The 24,876-nt window shown below is 40.6% G+C and overlaps 1 protein-coding gene across 1 annotated transcript in view; it reads left to right on the top strand.

Annotated features, from left to right (window-relative positions):
• Positions 1 to 18,810, top strand: part of LOC140209392 (synaptotagmin-B) — a 138,185-nt gene extending 119,375 nt beyond the window's left edge. Inside the window, exon 9 of the mRNA XM_072277644.1 lies at positions 18,604 to 18,810. Coding sequence (XP_072133745.1) covers positions 18,604 to 18,810 — 207 coding nt within the window. The remainder of the gene's footprint in view (positions 1 to 18,603) is intronic.
• Positions 18,811 to 24,876: the final 6,066 nt, after the last annotated feature.

Here is a 24,876-nt window from a genome sequence, read left to right as displayed (position 1 = left end):
TTTATCTGCCGTCAATCCCTTCAATTTACCTAACACCACTTCCCTACTAACAAGTATTTCGCTCAGTTCCTCCATCTCACTGGACCCTCTGTCCCCTACTATTTCTGGAAGATTATTTATGTCCTCCTTAGTGAAGACAGAACCAAAGTAATTATTCAATTGGTCTGCCATGTCCTTGCTCCCCATAATCAATTCACCTGTTTCTGTCTGTAGGGGACCTACATTTGTCTTTACCAGTCTTTTCCTTTTTACATATCTAAAAAAGCTTTTACAGTCAGTTGTTATGTTCCCTGCCAGTTTTCTCTCATAATCTTTTTTCCCCTTCCTAATTAAGCCCTTTTTCCTCCTCTGCTGAACTCTGAATTTCTCCCAGTCCTCAGGTGAGCCACTTTCTCTGGCTAATTTGTATGCTGCTTCTTTGGAATTGATACTATCCCTAATTTCTCTTGTCAGCCATGGGTGCACTACCTTCCTTGATTTATTCTTTTGCCAAACTGGGATGAACAATTGTTGTAGTTCATCCATGCAACCTTTAAATGCTTGCCATTGCATATCCACCGTCAATCCTTTAAGTGTCATTTGCCAGTCTATCTTAGCTAATTCATATCTCATACCTTCAAAGTTACCCCTCTTTAAGTTCAGAACCTTTGTTTCTGAATTAACTATGTCACTCTCCATCTTAATGAAGAATTCCACCATATTATGGTCGCTCTTACCCAAAGGGCCTCTCACGACAAGATTGCTAATTAACCCTTCCTCATTGCTCAAAACCCAGTCCAGAATAGCCTGCTCTCTATACACCAACAAATTTAATATCAAAGATCAGCAGGCCAAGTTTTAAGCATGGCCAATGTCAGTCTATGAAGAGAAACACTCTGTTACAAAGTTTAGCATGGCAGGAGATTACCAGATTGAAAAAGTGTACGATCATTATCAACTCATTGGAATCTCTAGGTCATTATTGTGCAAAATGGAGAAAGAGAATCGAGGATGGTATTGAGAACCAATCATTGGGATCACAACAGCCTAGAGTAAGTAACAAGGAGAGCATCAACCCCAAAGCACTCACTGTCTAATCTGCAGCAATGTTCATTGTTCCTGCAATAGCCTCATCACATTCCTCAGATCCCATAGGTCTAAAACGGGAGCAACTCTTACTCTACTTTTTTTTTAACACTGGACCTAAATAGTGAAATATTTGTAAAATAATGTGTGCAAATGTAGAGAAATAACATATATTAACAGCATTTCAGAATTGCTTTATATCTTCCCTGACCCATTTTTTTCTTTCTTATGCCACTTGAAGTTCCCTTCTTGCACACTATCCAATTTAACATTTAGTGTTTCGTGACTTTCAACCCAATATGGTATTTTGTCATTCTGCCCTTCACCTTCCCCTTCTCCAAATCTTCATTGCCCCTACCTACTTTAAACCCATCACATTCACAAACCTTTTGCAGATGTGATGAAAGATCATCAAACTGAAACTTTGCTACATCCTCCACAGATACTGCCTGGCCTGCTGAATATTTCCTCACTTCAATTAATTCATCCTTTTTCTGTTTTTATATTCATATTTGACTTAAAGAAAATAATGGAAGGTAAACAGGTTTAAGACAATTACTGAAAATGGATTTTACAAGTTATCTTTCACATATGTTCTAATTGCATTCTTCTTTAGATCAGTGATCAGTTTTAATATAAGCCCTTCCTGCCAACAATGTTTGTTCATGAACTCCTAAGTAATGCTATTCACAAAAGCCACATATAGACTATGCACTATTGTCATCACTGCTTTCCAAAGCAGAAAATAATTTAAAAATACTAGCTAGCCACAGGAAAAAATTTTGGTTTGTACGTGGTAACATATTGTTAGCTTTAGACAACTCTCATGTGTAAGGTTGGCAGTAGGTACAGATCAATGTGATTTTAAGTAAAGCATGTCCACACAGAAGACAGCTGAGAGCAATTCACATAGCAGGAGCAGCTACATACTGTTAATAATTCATTACTCTGTGGTCTCTGAAGCATTGATACTGTCCATGTGTCAGGACAGTAAGAGGTCCACGGTTTGCCCTCTAGAACTAGTCCACGATTTGTTTCATCTAAACAACATTTTATCCATCTGTGACAATGATTGATTGGACATATAGAAAATAATATTAGAATTATAAATGAGCTGCCTGCTTGTTACAGTTAGATATGTGGAAAATCTCTTTATAAAACTTCCCCAAAGTATATTTCTGAATTTCAAGGCAGGAACATCCAGCTGTTGCAGGCTCATTAACTACAGATTCTGTGAGGTGGATTACTCATTATTTAACGTTCCAGGATTCTCTGCGTGACTGATGTCCCTGTGAACACTAGTGTTTCAGAGGTTGCAATATAGACTGAGTACAAATTAAACATTCTTACGTACTGATCCAATGCCATGGTGTGAGTGGGATAAAGTATCATGGTCAGCTTTTACAAAGGAAATCATTATTACATATTTAATTGGATGTCACTTGATTTCTAACTTCAATTCTTATGGCAAACATTTGGATGACAGCATGATCCAGGACACAGATTTAAAATGAGTAAGAGAGAATGCAGAGATTATGTTTTATTCAGAGGGGAGTCTATGATCAAGAATTTACTCTCTGCAGGAACATTGAAACAGAATCAATCGGCGCTTTCAAAAGGGGAAGTGTAAAGTTCTGCAATAGAGAATAACTTGCGAGCTTTTGGGAAGATGTGACTGGTGCAGTTGATCTTCTAGGAGCCAGCATATTATCAATGAGCCAAGTATTCTCATTCTGCTTCCCAACAATTCAAGATTATATAATGAAAGGAGTATCAAACCTGTAATTATGCCATACTTTGCAAATTTGTCCGCAGTCCAATATTCCATTTTCCCTTCGGTTTTTGTCAAAATGATAGCTTGGATCTTGCCTGTGAATGCAGACAAATCAAACACCTAGCCTTGTTTGCTTAAATGGACTGGTGAGCATGCACTGCCAAACTTGGAATCCCCAGACATTCTCACAGGCTTGGAATGTCCTCACAGATTAGACATGATGCAAAATCCATAACCCCAAGTGAGTTCATACAGGATTTTACTGCTCTGCATAAATAAAGAAAAGGAGATACAAAGTTCTTGTTTTTAACAATAATTTGCATTTGATTATTACAATATTTCAAGAAAAGAAATTTAAATTAATTTAATAAATAGTAAAGAGCGAGAGAAAAGAATTGGAGATTTGTTAAAAAACAGAAAGCAAAGATGGTTTGAGATGTGTCTATTTTAATGCAAGAAGCATCATGAACAAAGCGGATGAGCTTAGAGCCTGGATCAGTACTTGGAGCTATGATGTTGTGGCCTTTACAGAGACTTGGATGGCTCAGTGGCAGGAATGATTACTTCGAGTGCCAGGCTTTAGATGTTTCAGAAAGGATGGGGAGGAGGCAAAAGAGGTGGGGGCATGGCACTGTTGATCAGAGATATTGTCACGGCTGCAGAAAAGGGGAAAGTCATGGAGGGATTGTCTAATAAGTCTCTGTGGGTGGAAGGTAGAAACAGGAAGGGGTCAATAACTCTACTGGGTGTTTTTTTATAGACCAGCCAATAGTAACAACGACATTGAGGAGCAGATAGGGAGGCAGATTCTGGAAAGGTGTAATAATAACAGGGTTGTCATGGTGGGAAGTTTTAATTTCCCAAATATTGACTGGCATCTCCCTAGAGCAAGGGGTTTAGATGGGGTGGAGTTTGTTAGGTGTGTTCAGGAAGGTTTCCAGACACAGTATGTAGATAAGCCTGCAAGAGGAGAGGTGGTACTTGATCTGCTATTGGGAAATGAACCTGATCAGGTGTCAGGTCTTTCAGTGGGAGAGCACTTTGGAGATAGTGATCACTATTGTATCTCCTTTACCATAGCATTGGAAAGGGATAGGAACAGATAAGTTAGGAAAGCATTTAATTGGAGTAAGGGGAAATATGAAGCTATCAGGCAGGAACTTGGAAGCATAAACTGGGAACAGATGTTCTCAGGAAATGTACAGTAGAAATGTGGCAACTGTTCAGGGGATATTTGCATGGAGTTCTGCATAAGGATGTTCCAATAAGACAGGCAATGTCATGATAATCATTGGGGATTTTAACATTGGGAAAACCAGGTCAGTACTGGACCTCAAGAGAGAGAATTTGTAGAATGTCTAACAGATGACTTTTTAGAACAGCTTGTTGTTAAGCCCACTAAGGGATCGGCTGTGCTGGATTGGGTGTTGTGCAATAATCCGGAGGTGATAAGCGAGCTTAAGGGTTAAGGAACCCTTAGAGAACACTGATCACAATATGATCGAGTTCACTTTGAAATTTGAGAGGGAAAAAATAAAATTCAATGTGTCAGTATTTCAGTAGGTTAAAGGAGATTACAATGGCATTAGAGGCGAACTGGCCGAAGTTGACTGGAAAGGGATATTTTCTGGAAGGACAGCAGAGCAGCAATGGTTGGAGTTTCTGCGAAAAATGAGGGAAGTGCAAGATAGATATATTCCAAATAAGAAGAAATCTTCAAAAGGAAGAAGGAGTCTACCATAGTTGACAAGTGAAGTACAAGCCAAAGTAAAAGCAAAAGAGAGGGCATACAAGGAAGCCAGAGGTAGTGGGAAGATAGAGGATTGAGGAGCTTTCAAAAACTTGCAGAAGGAAACTAAGAAGCTCATTCAGAAGGACAAGATGAATTATGAGAGGAAGCTGGCGACTCATATCAAAGAAGATACTAAAAGCGTTTTTAAGTATATAATGGGTAAAAGAGAGTTGAGGGTCGATACAGGACCAATACAAAATGACGCTGAAGATATTGTAATGAGAGATGCAGAGATAGCAGAGGGAGTGAATACGTATTTTGCATCAGTCTAAACACTGGAAGACATCTGCAGTATACCAGACATTCAACAGTGTCAGGGAAGTGAAGTTTGTGTAGTGAAAATTATGACTGAGAAGGTGCTCAGGAAGCTTAATGATCTGAGGGTGGATAAATCTCCTGGACCTGAAGGAAGGCACCCTCGGGTTCTGAAGGAAGTAGCTGGAGAGATAGTGGCGGCATTAACGATGATCTTTCAAGAAACAATAGATTCTGGCATTGTACTGGATGACCGGAAAATTGCAGATGTTACTCTGCTATTTAAGAAGGGTGGGAGGCAGCAGAAAGGAAACTACAGACCCGTTAGCCTGACATCAGTAGTTGGGAAGTTGTTGGAATCGATTGTTAAGGATGAGATTACAGAGCACCTGGAGGCACATGACAAGATAGGCCAAAGCCAGCATGGTTTCCTGAAAGGAATATCCTGCCAGACAAACCTACTGCAATTCTTTGAGGAAATTACAAGCAAGGTAGACAGAGGAGATGCAGTAGACATGGTGTACTTGGATTTTCAGAAGGCCTTTGACAAGGTGCCGCACATGAGGCTGCTTAGTAGGGTAAGAGCCCATGGAATTACAGGGAAGTTACTAGCGTGGGTGGAGCATTGGCTGGTCGGCAGAAAACAGAGTGGGAATAAAGGGATCCTATTCTGGATGGCTGCCAGTTAGCAGTGGAGTTCCACAGGGGTCAGTGTTGGGACCGCTGCATCTTACGATGAATGTCAATAATTTGGACTATGGTATTAATGGATTTGTGGCTAAATTTGCCAATGATACAAAGATAGGTGGAGGAGCAGGTAGTGTTGAGGAAACAGAGAGCCTGCAGAGAGACTTAGATAGTTTAGGGGAATGGGCAAAGAAGTGGCAAATGAAATACAGCGTTGGAAAGTGTATGGTCATGCACTTCGGTGGAAGAAATAAATGGGCAGACTATTATTTAGATGGGGAGAGAATTCACAATGCAGAGATGCAAAGAGACTTGGGAGTCCTTGTGCAAGATACCATAATAGCTAACCTCCAGGTTGAGTTGGTGGTGAAGAAAGCGAATGCAATGTTGGCATTCATTTCTAGAGGTGTATAATATAAGAGCAGGGATGTGATGTTGAGGCTCTATAAGACACTCGTGAGACCACACTTGGACTATTGTGTGCAGTTTTGAGCTCTTATTTTAGAAAGGATATACCAACATTGGACAGGTTTCAGAGAAGATCCACAAGAATGATTCCAGGAATGAAAGGGTTACCGTGTGAGGAACATCTGACAGCTCTGGGGTTGTATTCCCTGGAGTTCAGGAGTATGGGGTGGGGGGGGGGGATCTCATAGAAACGTTCCAAATGTTAAAAGGCCTGAACGGATTAAATATGGCAAAGTTATTTCCCATGGTAGGGGATTCTAGGACAAGAGGACATGACTTCAGGATTGAAGGACGTCCATTTAGAACAGAGATGCAGAGAAATTACTTTCATCAGAGGGTGGTAAATCTGTGGAATTTGTTCCCATGAGCAGCTGTGGAGGCTAAGTCACTGAGTGTATTTAAGGCAGAGATAGATAGGTTCTTGATTATCCAGGACATCAAAGGGTATGAGGAGAAAGCAGGGGAGTGGGGATGACTGGAAGAATTGGATCAGCCCATGATTGAATGGCGGAGCAGGCTCGATGGGCCGAATGGGCTACTTCTGCTTCTATATCTTATAGTCTTATGGTCTCATGGAAAGAATAGTAGGGTACAGGAAATGTGTACAAAGGCTGTTGAAAATCTAGTTAAGAAGAAAAGCTTATGAAAGGTTGAAAAAACTAGGTAATCATAGAGATCTAGAAGATTATAAGGCTAGCAGGAAGGGGCTTAAGAATGAAATTAGGAGAACCAGAAGGGGCCATGAGAAGGCCTTGGCGAGCAAGATTAAAGAAAAACCCAAAGTATTCTACAAGTATGTGAAGAGCAAGAGGATAAGACGTGAGAGAATAGGACCAATCAAGTGTGACAGTGGAAAAATATGTATGGAACCGGAGAAGATTGCAGAGGTATTTAATGAGTACTTTGCTTCAGTATTCACTACGGAAAAGGATCTTGGCAATTGTAGGGATGACTTACAGTGGATTGAAAAGCTTGAGTATATAGACATTAAGAAAGGGGATGTGCTGGAACTTTTGGAAAGCATCTAGTTGGGTAAGTATCTGGGACCAGATGAGATGTAGCTCAGGCTACTGTGGGAGGCGAGGGAGGAGATTGCTGAGCCTCTGGCAATGATCTTTGCATCATCAATGGGTACGGGTAAGGTTCCAGAGGATTGGAGGGTTGCAGATGTTGTTCCCTTATTCAAGAAAGGGAGTAGAGATAGCCCAGCAAATTATAGACCAGTGAGTCTTACTTCAGTGGCTGGTAAGTTGATGGAAAAGATCTGAGGGGCGGGATTTATGAACATTTGAGAGGCATAGTATGATTAGCAGTAGTCAGCATGGCTTTGTCAAAGGCAGGTTGTGCCTTACAAGCCTGATTGAATTTTTTGAGGATGTGACTAAACATGTTGATGAAGACAGAGCGGTAGATGTAGTGCACATGGATTTCAGCAAGGCATTTGATAAGGAAACCCATGCAAGGCTTACTGAGAAAGTAAGGATCATGGGATCCAAGGGGACATTGCTTTGTGGATCGAGAATTGGCTTGCCCATGGAAGGCAGAGAGTGGTTGTACACAGGTTCTATTCTGCATGGAGGTCGGTAACCAGTGGTGTGCCTCAGGGATCTGTTCTGGGACCCCTTTTCTTTGTGATTTTTATAAATGACCTGGATGAGGAAGTGGAGGGATGGGTTAGTAAATTTGCTGATGACACAAAGGTTGGGGGTGTTGTGGATAGTGTGGAGGGCTGTCAGAGGTTACAACAGGACATTGATAGGGTGCAAAACTGGGCTAAGAAGTGGCAGATGGAGATCAACCCAGATAAGTGTGAGGTGGTTCATTTTGGTAGGTCAAATATGATGGCAGAATATAGTATTAACAGTATGACTCTTGGCAGTGTAGAGGATCAGAGGGATCTTGGGGTCCAAGTCCATAGGACACTCAAAGCTGCAGCAGAGGTTGACTCTGTGTTTAAGAAGGCATACAGTGCATTGGCCTTCATCAACTATGTGACTGAGTTTAAGAGCTGTGAGGTAATGTTACAGCTATTTCGGACCTTGGTCAGACTGCAGTAAGTTCTGGTCACCTCACTACAGGAAGGATGTGGAAACTATAGAAAGGCTGCAGAGGAGATTTACAAAGATGTTGCCTGGATTGGAGAGCATGCCTTATGAGAATAGGTTGAGAGAATTCGGCCTTTTCTCCTTGGAGTGACGGATAATGAGAGGTGACCTAATAGAGGTGTATAAGATGATGAGAGGCATTGATCATGTGGATAGTCAGAGGCTTTTTTTCCAGTGTTGAAATGGCTAGCACAAGAAGCCACAGGTGCTTGGTGCTTGGAAGTAGGTAAAAAGGAGATATCAGGGGTAAGTTTTTTACGCAGAGAGTCGTGAGTGCGTGGAATGAGCTGCCAGCGACAGTGGTGGAGGTGGATACAACAGGGTCTTTTAAGACACTCCTGGATAGATACATGGAACTTAGGAAAATAGAGAGCTATAGGTAACCTTAGGTAACCTCTAAAGTAAGTATGTGTTCGGCACAACATTGTGGGCCGAAGGGCCTGTATTGTGCTGTAGGTTTTCTATGTTTCTGTTTCTAAGAAGAAAGGCTCAGTAGAAATCAATAACTAGTTGGGTATCACATTGCTGATTTGGTTGAAGGGACCTATGGTGCTGCCATCAGAATCGTTGATAACAGAAAGATTGCTTCTTTAGTTATAAAGAAGATGGAACTGAAAAAGGGAGAAAAGAATATTAAGAAAGTTGGCCAACGGGGTATAAGTAAGGTTATCCACTTCAGAAAGAGGAATAAAAATGCAAATTTATTATTTAGGTAGAGAGAGACGCAGAAGGGTATGTGGTTCTGGAGCATGAAACAGGAAGGGTTAGGTGCAGGTATAACATGTAATTAGGAAGTCAAATGTTAGCCTTTATTGCAAGTAATCGGAAATATAGAAACTGGGAGTTCTGATACAACTTTTCAGGGTGCTGATGAGGCAGCACATCATGTACCACATGGTTTTGGTCTGCCAATTTAATGGAGGATAAACTAACATTGGAGACAGTGCAGCTATGGTTCACTTCATTAATTCCAGGGAACAAGGTGGGGGGATGACATATAGACAATGATTGAAAAGGTTGGGCCTCATTGCTTTTTTACTAAAATAAGTGATGACCCTATGAGATATTTAAAATTCTGGGGAGAATTCTGGCACAGTTAATGCTGAGAGGATGATTTACAACAGAAAATAAGTGAAGCCGTCTCAGATTAAGGTATAAGCATTTCAATTGGCGATGAGGAGCAATGTCATCTCCAATAGAATCACGATTACTGAAAATTCTCTGCCCCTGAAAGCAGTGGAGACATATAATGTTCAACATATTCATGGAGGAGACCAGCAGGTATTTGATTTGCAATGTAGTAACGGTGTGTGGGAATAGAGCCGCTGAGTTTGTTGAGGTCAAGGCTATAATTGTATTCATCGGTGGTACAGGCTCAGAGGCCATTTGTCCCTTCCTGTTTTTGTTTCTTAATGCTTTAAATATTGTTTTATATCAATAATGTTCTAAATATTTATTTTTAAGTCAATTAATATTTTGTCATTATTTGGTTCATTTTATCATTTACAAATTGCTCTGAATGTCAAAGATTTTGAATTACATTTAAGAACTTGGTAGGATACTTGGTAGTGTGGAGGAGCAGAGAGATCTGGGGGTACAAGTACACAGATCCCTGAAAGTTGCCTCACAGGTGGATAGGGTAGTTAAGAAAGCTTGTGGGGTGTTAGCTTTCATAAGTCGAGGGATAGAGTTTAAGAGTTGCGATGCAATGATGCAGCTCTATAAAACTCTGGTTAGGCCACACTTGGAGTACTGTGTCCAGTTCTGGTCAGCTCACTATAGGAAGTATGTGGAAGCATTGGAAAGGGTACAGAGGAGATTTACCAGGATGCTGCCTGGTTTAGAAAGTATGGATTATGATCAGAGATTAAGGGAGCTAGGGCTTTACTCTTTGGAGAGAAGGAGGATGAGAGGAGACATGATAGAGGTGTGCAAGATAATAAGAGGAATAGATAGAGTGGATAACCAGCACCTCTTCTCCAGGGCACCACTGCTCAATACAAGAGGACATGTCTTTAAGGTAATGGGTGGGAAGTTCAAGAGAGATATTAGAGGAAGGTTTTTTACTCAGAGAGTGGTTGGTGCGTGGAATGCACTGCCTGAGTCAGTGGTGGAGGCAGATACACTAGTGAAGTTTAAGAGACTACTAGACAGGTATATGGAGGAATCTAAGGTGGGGGCTTATATGGGAGGCAGGGTTTGAGGGTCGGCACAGCATTGTGGGCCGAAGGGCCTGTACTGAGCTGTACTATTCTATGTTCTATGTAACCCTTTTAATATAATGCTGAGGCTTTATAAGGCACTGGTGAGGCCTCACTTGGAATATTGTGAGCAGTTTTGGGCCCCTTATTTGAGAAAGGATGTGTGGATATTGGAGAGGGTTCAGAAGCAGTTCGCAAGAATGATTCCAGGTATGAATAGCTTCTCATGAGGAACAATTGATGGCTCCGGGCCTGTACTTGCTGGAACTTAGAAGGATGAGGGGAGATCTCCTTGAAACCTATTGAATGTTGAAAGGCCCAGACAGAGTGGATGTGGAGAGGATGCTTCCCATTGTGGGGAGTCTAGGACTGGAGGGCACAGCCTCAGAATAGAGGGACATCCACTTAGCATGGAGATGAAGAGGAATTTCTTTACCCAGAGCGTGGTGAATCTGTGGATTTCATGGCTACAGGTGGCTGTGGAGGCCAGGTCCTTTGGCATATTTAAGGCAGAGGTTGATAGGTTCTTGATTAGTCAGGGCATGAAAGGTTATGGGGAAAGGGAGGAGAATGGGGTTGAGAGAGAAATGGACTAGCCATGATGAAATATTGGTGCAGATGCAGTATGCGAAATGGCCTATTTCTGCTTCTATATCTTATGGTCTCATAACTTCAACAAGCAGCAAGGTCAAGTACAGGCCTCCGGCAACGATTTATTTATTTACTGAGATACAGTGTGGAATAGGCAGTTACAGCCCTTCAAGCTGCGCTGCTCAGCAATCCCTAGCTTTTAACCCTAGCCTCACAACAGGACAATTTACAATGACCAATTAACCTACCAACCTGTACATCTTTGGACTGTGGGAGGAAACTGGGGAACCTGGATGAAACACATAGGGCCATGGGGAGAAGGTACAAACTCCTTAAAGGCAGTGGCAGGGATGTCGCTGGTACTGTAAAGTAGTGCTACTACAGCGCTACTCTGCACCTGATGTTTCTGGCATATTTCAGGTGCAGAGCATCTTCATTGCCTCATTTGGGGCTCGGTTGCCATTTCCGGCACAACTTTGAATTCCAGGATATTTTGGGCAAGCAAGATGGGTCCCACTGATATGCATGAGAAATCAATAGATTTTTAGGCATTAAGGGGATTGCAAAATTTGTGATTAATGTTGGAAAGTAGCATGGAGTAAAAAGGACAGCCATGAATATTTTGATGTATGGAAAAGGGTATGTTTCCATGAACAGGAGAGTTTAAATCCAAGGATATTATGCTCAGCCATTATAGGAAGTATGTAGAAGCTTAGAGAGAGTGCAGAAGAAATTTATCAGGGTGCGGCCTGGATTAGAGAATATGTCTTAAAAGGAAAGATTAAGCAAGCTAAAGCTTTTCTCTTTTGAGTGAAGGTAGATGATTGCCAACTTGATAGAATGTACTGAATTATGAGAGGCATAGACAGAGTGGACAGCTTTCTCCCAGGGGCTAAGAGACATCAGTGTAAGGTAAGTGGCAGTAAGGTTAGGAAAGATGGCATTTTACACAGAGTGGTAAGAGTTTGGAACACAATGGTAACGGCGGGGACTGATACAATAGAGACATTGAAGAGACTCTTTGATAGTCACATGTATGTAGGAAAAATGGAGGGTTATGTAATGCGTAGAAGGGAAGGTTTAGGTTGAACATAGACTAGGTTTATATCGGTCAACACAGCATAGTGACCCATACGGCACTGTATTGTCCTATGATTTTGACACAGCCTCAGAGTAAAGGGATGCCTCTGTAGAACTAAGCTGAGGGGGTGACAACTCTGTGAAATTCATCCCACAGAGGGCTGTAGAGGCCAAATCATTGGGTATAAATAAGCCAGAGATTGACAGGTTCTTGATCAGTAAGGGGGTTAAGATTATAGGGAGAAAGCAGAAGAATGGGGTTGAGAAAAAATCCACCATGACTCAATGGGCCAAATAGCCTAATTTTCTTCCTATATCTTCTGGTGTTGTAAATGGTGGGGTCAACATGAAGGACCAAATGGCATACTCTGCTTCTCTTTCTCATGTTGCACACATGGGTGTCTGGCATTTATAGACTCAGGAGCTATGTCATCTGATCTAATGGTTCAAGCTGATTAACAGAATGACCTCTGGTTACCTTCCAGTACTTTATCTGAGTGGCATTTCTTCAGCTGCAAGCCTACATTGGCAACAATGGCTTGCTATTTACTGAAAAGCACCTTCGAAATATAACTGAAGATACAAAGGAGTTTCTTTACAGCCATTGGAAAATGGCACAAACAAGGATCAAATGTCAAACTTTGGCGGTGTGCATTGCTCATTCACTGCGTCTGTCGTATATAGCACATCTGCTCTTCAGTGCACAAGCCGTTCCATTCTCTGACTTGGCATCGTGCTCCAGTGAGGAAAGTGAGAATTCGTTCAGTCGTCTGCCTGGACTCACATACTGTGTTCTGCCGACATCCACTCCAACTGTGAATGGATGGTCCGATGAAACTTGCCCAGAGTTGAGGGAGTACATGGAGTAGTGAGGCTTCAGTGATGATTGAGCCTCAGATCTGGGCTATTGATGCCCACCACCAGAAATGTAATGCTGTGGGTCACTTTGTCTTCCTGCTTGCATAAACAAATAATCAGGGAAGTGGTGGGAAACAAAGCCGCCTCTAAGGCAGCATCCCTCAATTAAATTGGGTCGTTGGTTACAGCAAAGTAACAAGGATCTTTATACCTGATACAATCGAGCCTTTAGAGGTACCTCATCCAGATATGTACCTTAAAATATGATCAACTAAGTACTTACATCTATTGTTATAAAATTGCTTAACTATTCACATTAATAAGCAGTTATGAATTCAACTCTTGTATTCACTTAATCTCTTGGTCCTAGTCACCTTTTTGATAGGCCTCTCCCTGCAAGGTGCATTTATATCTCTGAAGTGTCCACTCCGGGTATTGGTACTTCCAGTGAACCACCTCTTCATGTATGTGTTATATAGATCTTCCATGGTTTCCTACAATGTAGTACGTCATCTGGATCACCATCTTCTTGATATCACTCAAATGCACTCACAAATTTAACACAAAATCTATTAACTCAAATTAACGGCAATTACACAATATATTTTGATACGCTGCAGATGCCACGATCTAGTCTCTTGATGCTTCTGAAGACTGTTTTCCTTTGCCTTTGGTTTCATCACTTTACATATTAACATTTTATCTTGAACCATACTTGTCTTTTCTCTTTTCTCTTTGGAACTTTTGCTGTGGATGCACTAACAAGAATCTTGGCCTCTTTCTCTAACACCATTTACCGTCCAATAGCATTGGGGCCATAGTACCCAAAGTTTGCCCTTGATCCTAACTTGCCTTGACCTTGACTTTCACTGTCCTGTTGATAACCGAAATGGCAAGGTTTTAATTATGCTTGTCATTTCTTTCAGACATACATGATTGGTGATTTGAATTATGGATACCTTGGTCCATATTTTCTTTAAATTTCCTTTGTTTGCTTGATGCTAATTTCTTGTTATCAGTTCCTCCACAAGCTGGCTTTGGAACAAGGGTTCCCAGCCTTTATTATGCCATAGACTAATACCATTAAGCAAGGGGTTAGTAGATCCCAGTGAGCAGAGTGTAGATTTCAATACCCATCACACTGTTTCTGGTCCTGGATCATCTTCAGCTTCTCTGCTTTCTTTGCTCTCCTATCTCAGACAGCAATGGTGAACCGCCAACATCTACTGCATCAGAATTTGCCCTTTTGCATGTTTTGTTGTGTTTCAAGGTCCAACATTTGAATATATGGTCTGCAACATGAACAGACATCAAATGACCCTGCTCTTTTATACATTGGTTCCATTCCAGTGTTAACTGAGCAAACATTTCCTTCTCAAATTCAATTAACACAACAACTTGCAATCCGAAGCCAATTCAGGATCCAGGAATTTTGATGTCAAAATCAGCCTTGAAAATTTCCTTGAGATCAATCAGCATCATTTTGTGTGAAAGATTCTTGAAAACAAATGTTCTGAAACACATAAAAACAACAGGAATTCTGCAGATGCTGGAAATTCAAGCAACACACATCAAAGTTGCTGGTGAACGCAGCAGGCCAGGCAGCATCTCTAGGAAGAGGTACAGTCGACATTTCAGGCCGAGACCCTTCGTCAGGACTAACTGAAGGAAGAGTTAGTAAGAGATTTGAAAGTGGGAGTGGGAGGGGGAGATCCAAAATGATAGGAGAAGACAGGAGGGGGAGGGATGGAGCCAAGAGCTGGACAGGTGATTGGCAAAGAGGATATGAGAGGATCATGGGACAGGAGGCCCAGGGAGAAAGACAAGGGCGGGGGGGAACCCAGAGGATGGTCAAGGGGTGTAGTCAGAGGGACAGAGGGAGAAAAAGGAGAGTGAGAGAAAGAATGTGTGTATAAAAATAAATAACGGATGGGGTACGGGGGGAGGTGGGGCATTAGCGGAAGTTAGAGAAGTCAATGTTCATGCCATCAGGTTGGAGGCTACCCAGACGGAATATAACGTTTTGTTCCACCTGGTCCATTTCCGACACCTCCCTCCCCTTTCTAGATCTTTCTGTCTCTATCTCTGGAGACAGCTTATCCACTGATGTCTACTATAAGCCTACTGACTCTCACAGCTATCTGAACTATTCCTCTTCTCACCCCGTCTCTTGCAAAAATGCCATCCCCTTCTCGCAACTCCCCCGTCTCCGCCACATCTGCTCTCAGGATGAGGCTTTCCATTCCAGGATGAGGGAGGTGTCCTCCTTTTTTAAAGAAAGGGGCTTCCCTTCCTCCACCATCAACTCTGCTCTCAAACGCATCTCCTCCATTTCACGCACATCTGCTCTCACTCCATCCTCCTGCCACCCCACTAGGAATAGAGTTCCCCTGGTCCTCACCTACCACCCCACCAGCCTCCGGGTCCAACATATTATTCTCCGTAACTTCCGCCACCTCCAATGGGATCCCACCAATAAGCACATCTTTCCCTCCCCCCCCCTGCTTTCCGCGGGAATCGCTCCCTACACGACTCCCTTGTCCATTTGTCCCCCCATCCCTCCCCACTGATCTCCCTCCTGGCTCTTATCCTTGTAAGTGGAACAAGTGCACACATGCCCTTACACTTCCTCCCTTACCATCATTCAGGGCCCCAGAAAGTCCTTCCAGGTGAGGCGACACTTCACCTGTGAGTCGGCTGGGGTGATATACTGCGTCCGGTGCTCCCGATGTGGCCTTTTATATATTGATGAGACCCGACGCAGACTGGGAGACCGCTTTGCTGAACACCTATGCTCTGTCCGCCAGAGAAAGCAGGATCTCCCAATGGCCACACATTTTAATTCCACATCCCATTCTGACATGTCTATCCACGGCCTCCTCTACTGTAAAAATGAAGCCACACTCAGGTTGGAGGAACAACACCCTATATTCCATCTGGGTAGCCTCCAACCTGATGGCATGAACATTGACTTCTCTAACTTCCGCTAATGCCCCACCTCCCCCTCGTACCCCATCCATTATTTATTTTTATACACACATTCTTTCTCTCACTCTCCTTTTTCTCCCTCTGTCCCTCTGACTATACCCCTTGCCCATCCTCTGGGTCCCCCCCGTTGTCTTTCTCCCCGGACCTCCTGTCCCATGATCCTCTCATATCCCCTTTGCCAATCACCTGTCCAGCTCTTGGCTCCATCCCTCCCCCTCCTGTCTTCTCCTATCATTTTGGATCTCCCCCTCCCCCTCCCACCTTCAAATTTCTTACTAACTCTTCCTTCAGTTAGTCCTGACGAAGGGTCTGGGCCTGAAACGTCGACTGTACCTCTTCCTAGAGATGCTGCCTGGCCTGCTGCGTTCTGAAACACGTTTTGTAATTCCCATCTGCTGGACACCTTCATCAGTTTCTCTCTATTTCTAATGTAGTTTGAGCCTTCTTCCAACAAGTGGGACTGGGAACTCCTGTCATCTCCTCAGCCATTGCCCACGCCATGAGTCTTCAAGATGAGCCACTTTTTATGAAACTTCCACTTTTCTTTCTTTCACCAATGATAATTCCTGCAGCTCTTGAAATGCTTTTTGTATTTGCATACTCTCACTCTCTTTCCCTTTCTCAGACAGAATTTGGCTGATTCACTCCAGTCCAGCCTATCTTCAAAGGCATTAATTCTCATCCTTTTGGTGCTCTCTTCCTGGGTTTTCAGCAGCCCTTTAGATCCCATACATTGTGCTGTCTTCATCATCTCTTGGTGGGTCTCCCTCCGGCGAGCCCATTATGGACCTCTGCATTATCGTCAGACAGAAGCACTGTAGCCATCAACACACTGGTCCAGATGCCAAGACCTTTCACACCATATCTCAATGACCTCTAGATGGAGACTTCTTGGTGCTTCCTTGCCCCATCTGACCCATGGTCTTCTTAGCTAAGTTCAGGTCATTTTAGAAAGAGCAACAGATAATCCAGTAGATAAACTGGATCTGTGGGGGGGGGGGGGGTGGAAGAAATAGTTAATGTTTTGCATCAAAACTTTGACAAATCCTATCAACAATACCTGCCCTCCCCATCCACAGATACTGCTTGACCCATTGCGTTCTTCCAGTGGATTGCTTGTTGCTCCTGATTTCAGCATCTGCATTCCAGAAATAACTTAACATCTAGATCTCCACCTGTTCTAAGTCTATAAAACACAGACTATCACAGTGAGACTACTTCTCTGGTGTTGCTACGCATTCATAGCTCATGGCCGTGATTGGTAGCTATGCCCAACTGCCTCGGCCAGACACTCAGAAGGTCATCTTGACCATGAATCAGAGTCCATCCTGGGTACGTCTGCAACAGCAGATTGGTCAGCCAGGGTGGAAGGTGGTGAAAGGATTCCATAGTCATGATACAGAATCACTTTGGTGTCAAATCAGATGTTTGTAATTGCTTCCCCAATCAATATGGCAGCCTTCACGTTCCACTCTCTTCAAATGTGTTGTAAATAAACGCCATTGCAGTTTCCTACTTGCACCTCTGCTATATGTTCACTACCCCTGAGAGTCCATTGCACAGATTTACCTTCCAGTCTTCAAGGGATATGGGATTTCCACCTGTGTTGAGCTTTGCCATATCATGCCTACCCTATGGCACCTGCAACTTAATTCAAGAAACAAAGACTGAATTTTTTAATCAATAAAATAAAAATTGTTATTTAAAGTTTTAAAGCAAATGAATATTTAAAGCTAGGGATTGTGGAGGTATAATTTGTCCTTCTGTGCTGATCACCCCATCCTTGACTAAGCTGTTCCACCATGAACTTGATCTGTTATGAGTCAACATGATGCTTTCAGATCAGGTCATGCATAGCACATACCTCCGCCACACCACTCAGGTGTGTTTCTGGGGTACAGAGGCTAGTGACCCTTGTGCCTGTTATTGTTGAGCACCAGTGAACCACCTGATTGTCCTATCAGAGTTCTGTTTGGGAACTAGTTGACTTGATCAGCATTTCTGATCTGGCTATTGTTCACGATTGCACTTAATAAAAAAAAAGCTAATGAAAGCTAACATAAAAAGAAAACAAACTTTTCCTTTAGGTCACGGTCTCAGACTAAGTCAGGAACCTCCACGCAAGTGAATTGGGATTACAGTCCTCCACAGGTGGCAGGGTATCACCATCAGTCTCCCAGCTCATCCCAGACTTGCTCTGCAGCTGCCAACGTACGTACCTGTCAATTGCTGAAGCTTCAGCTACCCTGAAGCACCAGCCACAGCATCTCTACTTTGTATCACTATATCTTCATGCCTCTATATCTTTATGCCTAATCAGAATAAAATCTCCATCTAAGTAATGTAGGTAGATAAAGACGAACAAATGATTAACTGAATGTTTGCTGTTTTCTGCAGTACAGCATTACTTAATCATTCTTTTGTTCTGTGATTTGCCGGCAGCAGTAAAGAATGATGTTGCATCATCTTCAGGTATTGACAAGATTTGCTATACTTTACACGGAAACACTCTGCATCTGACAACAGCTCCAGGATGCACATAATATCATCAACATAAATTATGCTCTAATAATACCAGGAGCGATAGCCAACTGATACTATAGTATTGGATGTTTTCTCCCTATTGCTTTACTGAGCTTAAAATTGGTGCTTAGAAGTAATACTCAGTAATGAAAATTGTTTGATATTATTTTAGCAACACATAATAAATATTCTGTGTATCTTTTTTTTAACATGCAGAAAGTACAGGTTTGCATCACAGTCTTGGACTACGACAAGATCGGAAAGAACGATGCCATCGGCAAGATATTTGTGGGCAGCAATGCCACGGGCACAGAGCTTCGACACTGGTCAGATATGCTGGCGAATCCCAGGCGGCCTATTGCACAGTGGCACTCACTCAAACCGGAGGAGGAGGTCGACGCAGCCCTCGGCCTCAAAAAGTGAAACCATTCCCAGCTTTCCACAAACTTGTCATTAGTCAGATGCTATCAATACCTCAGTTATGCACCATTCTCCATTAACCCTTTGGAAATTACTTGAGCATCTTTGCACCATGACAAATATATGCAAGTTTTATGTGTTTTGTATTTTTTTCATTTTTTTAAGATTACCGTTACAAAAAGCGTTACAAATTTGTGTTTTGTACATTATGGCATCAACAGTCAAACCATATGATTTTGCACATGTGAATCATACATCTGTTCTGAAAGGTGCAAATCCAGTACTGAAAGGGTCAACACATCTCGGAACACATTAACCACCATAACTCCAATAAATAAATAAGCCATCTGAGCCTCCAAGTTGTATTCCAAATTTCTCCAAGTTCTCCCTTCTACTTCAGATCTACTATAAAACACTTGTTGATAATGCATGATGATAATCTATTGTAAATAACAGCATGTTCAATGCAATATTTGTGTAGGTGTAAGTTGTCCATGGTTTACAATCACATGCATCTGCTGTATATTTTTTATGATGATGCTTGTATTTTACATGATGTTAATAGACTAGAACAGCTAAAGTGATATCCAGTCACTTGATCCACATCTGAAGACCGGTAGAGCACTGACATCACATCATGGTATAAAGTGAAGCCATTAGTGTCCAACCAAATGATGAAAGCTTCTTTTTCAGCCTTTTTAGACATTACAATCTGTACAATAAGGGATGCTACAGAGACCTTTGTAAAATCATGTCTGCCTGAAAGTTTTCGTTTAAATATTGGAGAATGTAGATTAGGAAGAAAAATCTCATAGGATAGAAGACCTTTTATACCAAGGTGAAAAGACATTGGAAGTGTTGCATTTAGGCCTCTGGTGCACTTCCAGCAATGAATGAGTGAAGGCAGAACAAAAATAACAATAAAAAAGGATGTTCCTGGGGAGCTTTTAAAGAACGGGCAGTTCATTGGCACCTAAGTTATGTTAAAGGAAATTCAAATTAGCTTGACCTTCAAAGTGGATATTATTGTCGAACCAGGTCTTGTTCCCTAAAAGACATCTAAAACTCAGGCCACATCTGTTCCATTCAGATAGAATTCCAGCCATTCCCATAAGGAGCACATTAATCATGAATTATATGCAGTAGAGTGGTCATTGCTCAAAACCTAAGCTAAAGTTGCCTATCTGGAAGAGCTTGCTTTATTTTCATGGCATCCACAAAGCAAATAAGAAAATCATGTTCAATACAATAGGAATCTCATGCATCTAAGCAGATCAAAAATAAATAGATTGAATGCTTATGGATTCAAGATTGATTTAAATGGTTACATGAGGCATCATGCAAGTTGGAAAGAGGATGTTCTATATAATAAACTAATTAGAGATGTAAAACTGGTATGAAAAATGGTTTAAGGGAAAAGATTTGCACAATTCACACAGCAAATTCTCAATCTATTTATTACTCAGATCATTTAGGTTGAGTTGGAAAGAGCACAGGAGAGAGTTAGCAGCAAGTCATAGAATCTTTTTCCCATCTATTCAATGTCTCCCTGGTATGTGATGTTGCACTTTGCCAGTCTGCTGCTGATGATTATTATGTGTACACTGTTAGGATAGGAACAATTGCTGAAAGCAGTGTAATGTTAACATTAACACACAAAGAATAAAATGCACTGATGTCTTTAAGATTTCAAAAAAACTGAAGAAGTTACCACGTGTTGCAATTTTGATAGTCAAAACTGATGGTCTGTTTGTACAGTAACAAATCTTACTAATGAAACTGCCTAGGACTGATTTTTTTGATGGATTATTATAATATTACCTACCGCTTTAAAAAGATTGCAATCATTAAAGTTTTACTGTACAGAGACACATTAATATTAATGTTCTTAAGCTTTTTTTGCCATTAGTCATATTGGCTGACTGCTTGGTATTAAGCTGATGTCGAGTGAGGTGAACTTTATCCTGTTTATACAAAATTAGGAAAGTAATGTATATGACACCCCTCACTATGATACTCCGTTATGGAAGGAGCAAATCTTTAGTGCAGCTTGGGTGGTGTTTGCTGTCCTCTAGCAATGAATACAATTTGTAATCCCTATACTCACACTCCAATGTGCACTTATGATCAGAATGGGCAGGGTTTGGAAGGGAGACATTTATTCTAAGTGAATTTCACAAACAGTTCAGGGGAAAATCCTGCCAAATGAATGAGAAAGTCAAAGCAATTCTCTGGGGGAAGATTTGATTCAAAATGTTGAAATACATCAATTACTGATAGGAAAGCTATGATGTGCATCCCTGTTCCCGCAAAAAAAAAACGATATTGGTATATTTCTTCAGACACCGTGATGTAGGCAATCATATTGATCGATGCAAGTCATTCAGCCAAGTACACTGAAGTCACCGACAATGAGAGGAAACGCTTGTGCCTATGCACACATTTGAAGATGAGATGAACTTGGTGGTTTTGAAAACTGCAGTTCACTCAGCTAATCTCTAAATTCTCATAAAGCACTGTTTTTTATGTGGATAGAATTGGCTTCCCTTTCATTATTAACAACATCCTTCCATGCATAAGAGTATCAAGTACCACCAAGATGCTTTTCATGTAAATTCTTGCAGAAATACAGTATATTTTAGGTAACTCCATATATTATGAAAATTAAGTCATTGGATGGAGTTTCTTGTAATAAGGTTTTAGTTTAGATGTTTCCTTGCAGGTATTGGTAAAGTGAGCAGACAGTAAGTGCCATAGAGTTAAGATAAGTCTCCCTGAACTACCAACTAAGTTAAAGAATGGAACGAATGCTACTTGATTATTGAAGCACTGATTGCTGGGTGAAAATTTGAAGTCAGATCCTTCATAAGAGCCAATTAGCTTGCCTAAGAAGACAATGTGCCAAAGTACCAATTCATAAATCTGCCAAGTTGTCAACAATGATTTGACTTGAATTCAATACTTGACAAAGGAATATTGAAGGCATTCTAATGGTTTTATAACCAACCAATCATATTTTAGTGAAAGGCAAACCACAAAAAAGACTGCAAATCCAGGAAATCTAAAATAAAATCAGAAAATGAGGAAAATAACAGTTCTGGCTGGCTTCTGTGGGAGGAGGACAGAGCTAATGCTTCAGATCAAAGACAGAATTGGTAAGTTATAAGTACTAAAATAACACTCATGATAGAATGATAAACTGTCCAAAGTAATTTGTCACTGAACCAATTCACCAATTGGTTGTTGAACATAGCTATAGTTTGCAAAATACATGCCATGCTGAATCATGCTGTTTATTTGAAACTTTTCTAAGTACCCAATCAATAATTGGCTCCTAGCACTTTTCCAATGACTTTGTCCTTGAAATATCATATATTTTTAACATTCAGAGCTTGTCTCAAATCCTTCAATAAGAAGGTAAGCAGAACACTGCTATTAGTTTTGAATCAAGTTCCTTACATTCTGCAAATTATCATAAAGATTATTGTTTGTTTTCTTAACATGGAGCCCATAGGCACTGACATGCAAATACAATGTTGTGCCATTTGAAAACATAGCTGAGCAGAGTCCACATTTAAACTCTGATTATGTATGTGGATACTGCGTGCTGCTCTAAAGATGCATTGGTGCCTTCACTATGGAGTGCAGTGTATCTGTTAATTCAATGAGAGCCACTTTCTGGAACAACACAATGAACTGTCTTCCACCCAGGGAAATGAAAAATAAATTAACAACTCCCTGCAATGCAGCCTTGGAGTTGTAGTTATGATTGCAGCTGTTGCTAACAAATCTTTTAAAAAAGAATCAATATATCATTGCTGACTTGTAAAAACAAAAACAAACAAATGGCAGTAAGACTGATACTACTAATGTGCACTTGTCCAGCAGTCATTCCTGGTGACTAAAATGATCCTGGTCCAACAGATATAAAAACTATAAATCTTCACTCGCATTTGCATAGTCATTTGGATTAAATAATCGCGTGCATTTACCATATGTTGTTGAGTGGAGTTAATTATACCATTTTGCAGCTTTTGGGTACAGGACTTTGTTTTATATATTTAGAATGCCAACACATTCATTTTGCTGTTATTAACTATTTATCTGATGTTGCAGTTGGATGAGATTGAAGAAAGCTCCATCCGATTGAATATTAAAAATAGAGAAATATTTTTAAAGTGTATTTAATTAACTAAATAAATTAACACTATATAATTAATCATATATCCAAAATACATATTATGCTTATAAAAGGAAGGTAAATGTTGTAAATAGAGATATAAACAATGATTACTTGAGTCTATATTACATGTTCTATTACAGACCTTTGTTATTTCAAATTATAATCCAGGTCATTAAGTTTTAAAATTAATTAAAATTCTCTTCCTAAAGTTTGTTTTTTTTGAGATAGTTATGCTAGATATAATATTAATTGGTGTAGACATTCTTTACATAGTGAAGCTCTATCTTGCATCATGTTGAGCTCTATTTTTCTGGTTAAATTTTATTGATACTCCCCTTAGTATTTTCTTCAGTCTTGTGTACTTGTTTCCCTGGATAGATCACTTTTTATGATAAATTCAGAATAACTTATTTTTTAGAGGACATTTCAGTTTATTGTTCTGAACTCTGCACTACGAAAATATTGGGTGTATTCTTCAAGTGTGAAATTTGGGTTCCCTTCTGTCATTTCTTTTATTGGACTTGTGTGTGGATGTGTCTATAAAACTTCTGGCAACCTGGGAACTTGTATGAGAAAACAGTCTTACACAGTATTTTACACAGGCAAATAAACATTGGCAAGCCGATGAGTCAAATGTCTTAGATTAGATCTTTGACTATCTTTCACTTCAAAAAGATGCCTCTGAAAACCAAACCTAAATGTGTATACTGTGCTGAGGTACAGTGTTCATAGAAGCATCAGAACAAACAGCACCCACAATAACTTGTTCCAGTTGAGTATACTGCCAAATGGATTCAAACAATTTGTAGTTCATTATTATGAGTCTCTACTTACAGGAATCACACTATTAACTTTATTTTGACTCAAGGAAAATATCTCAAAACTAAAGGTAAGGCAATATAAGTTGTAAAGAGAAGAAGTGGTTTTATTCAGAGGCATACATATTCCACTCCAAGAAATCTGGATTGACATGTCTTTAAAGTAATATAAATATATTTAAGATTCTCAATGAATTCTGCCAGTTGATCTCAACAGCTGTCATGGGGCAGCAAAGCTGTTTCTTCACATTTTAAAAAGTGTAGTTAGTTGCTAGAAGCAGCAATCTGAAACCAGTACAAGTGTGTATGTTAAGCTGCCTGTCCGTGCAATATACAGTACATGTGAGTCATTGTGTCATAAATAAGTGTACTTTGTCCTTTTTTTTATACCACCTGCTTATTCTGTCTAGAGAATGCAGCTGTACTGTCCTTCGTTTTGATGAAATTTTGTACGTTTTGTTTCTACTTTGTGTGAAAAAGTTTGTTGTGTAGTTTGAAATTACATAAGGGAATGTAAAGCAGAGTCCATTAAAAATATCCCATATCTCATTGTACAGGTGTCGACTTTTGCTGGGCTGGAATCTATGAAATATGGAAAATTGTTAGTCAAGTGACATTTACCCTCTCTCCCACTTCTATCCTTTCTACCCATGAAATTTCGATTAATGCTCTCAATAAAGATCAACCAATATTTCAGGTACATCAGCTAACAATTAATTTTTTTCACTGGGGATACAAACTGTTTAACTACAAAACAACTGCATGTTTGCGATATGAATGAGATGTCATTTGAGTCTATTTCCCAAAACAGTTGCCACATTTGTGTGTGTCTATGGGCAAAGGGACTTTTACAAAGATGTACATGGAGAATGATGAAGTCAAGAAGTATTCCTTTGCTACTAAATTATTTGACAATAACCACTGATAAAGTGCTTCTTCAGATAGCTCATATTACTTCTTAACAGATTTTGTTTGTCTTTAATCCTAATCCGATTAAGACATTGAAGGTGAACCTTTTACATAATTAATCAAGTTCTAGACATCAGGAAAATTACTCAGAAAAAATGG

Source organism: Mobula birostris, chromosome 14 (genome assembly GCF_030028105.1).
Source record: "Mobula birostris isolate sMobBir1 chromosome 14, sMobBir1.hap1, whole genome shotgun sequence".
Classification (NCBI taxonomy): domain Eukaryota; kingdom Metazoa; phylum Chordata; class Chondrichthyes; order Myliobatiformes; family Myliobatidae; genus Mobula; species Mobula birostris.
Note: the sequence above shows the minus strand (reverse complement) of the source record. Positions and strands in the feature narration are given on the sequence as shown.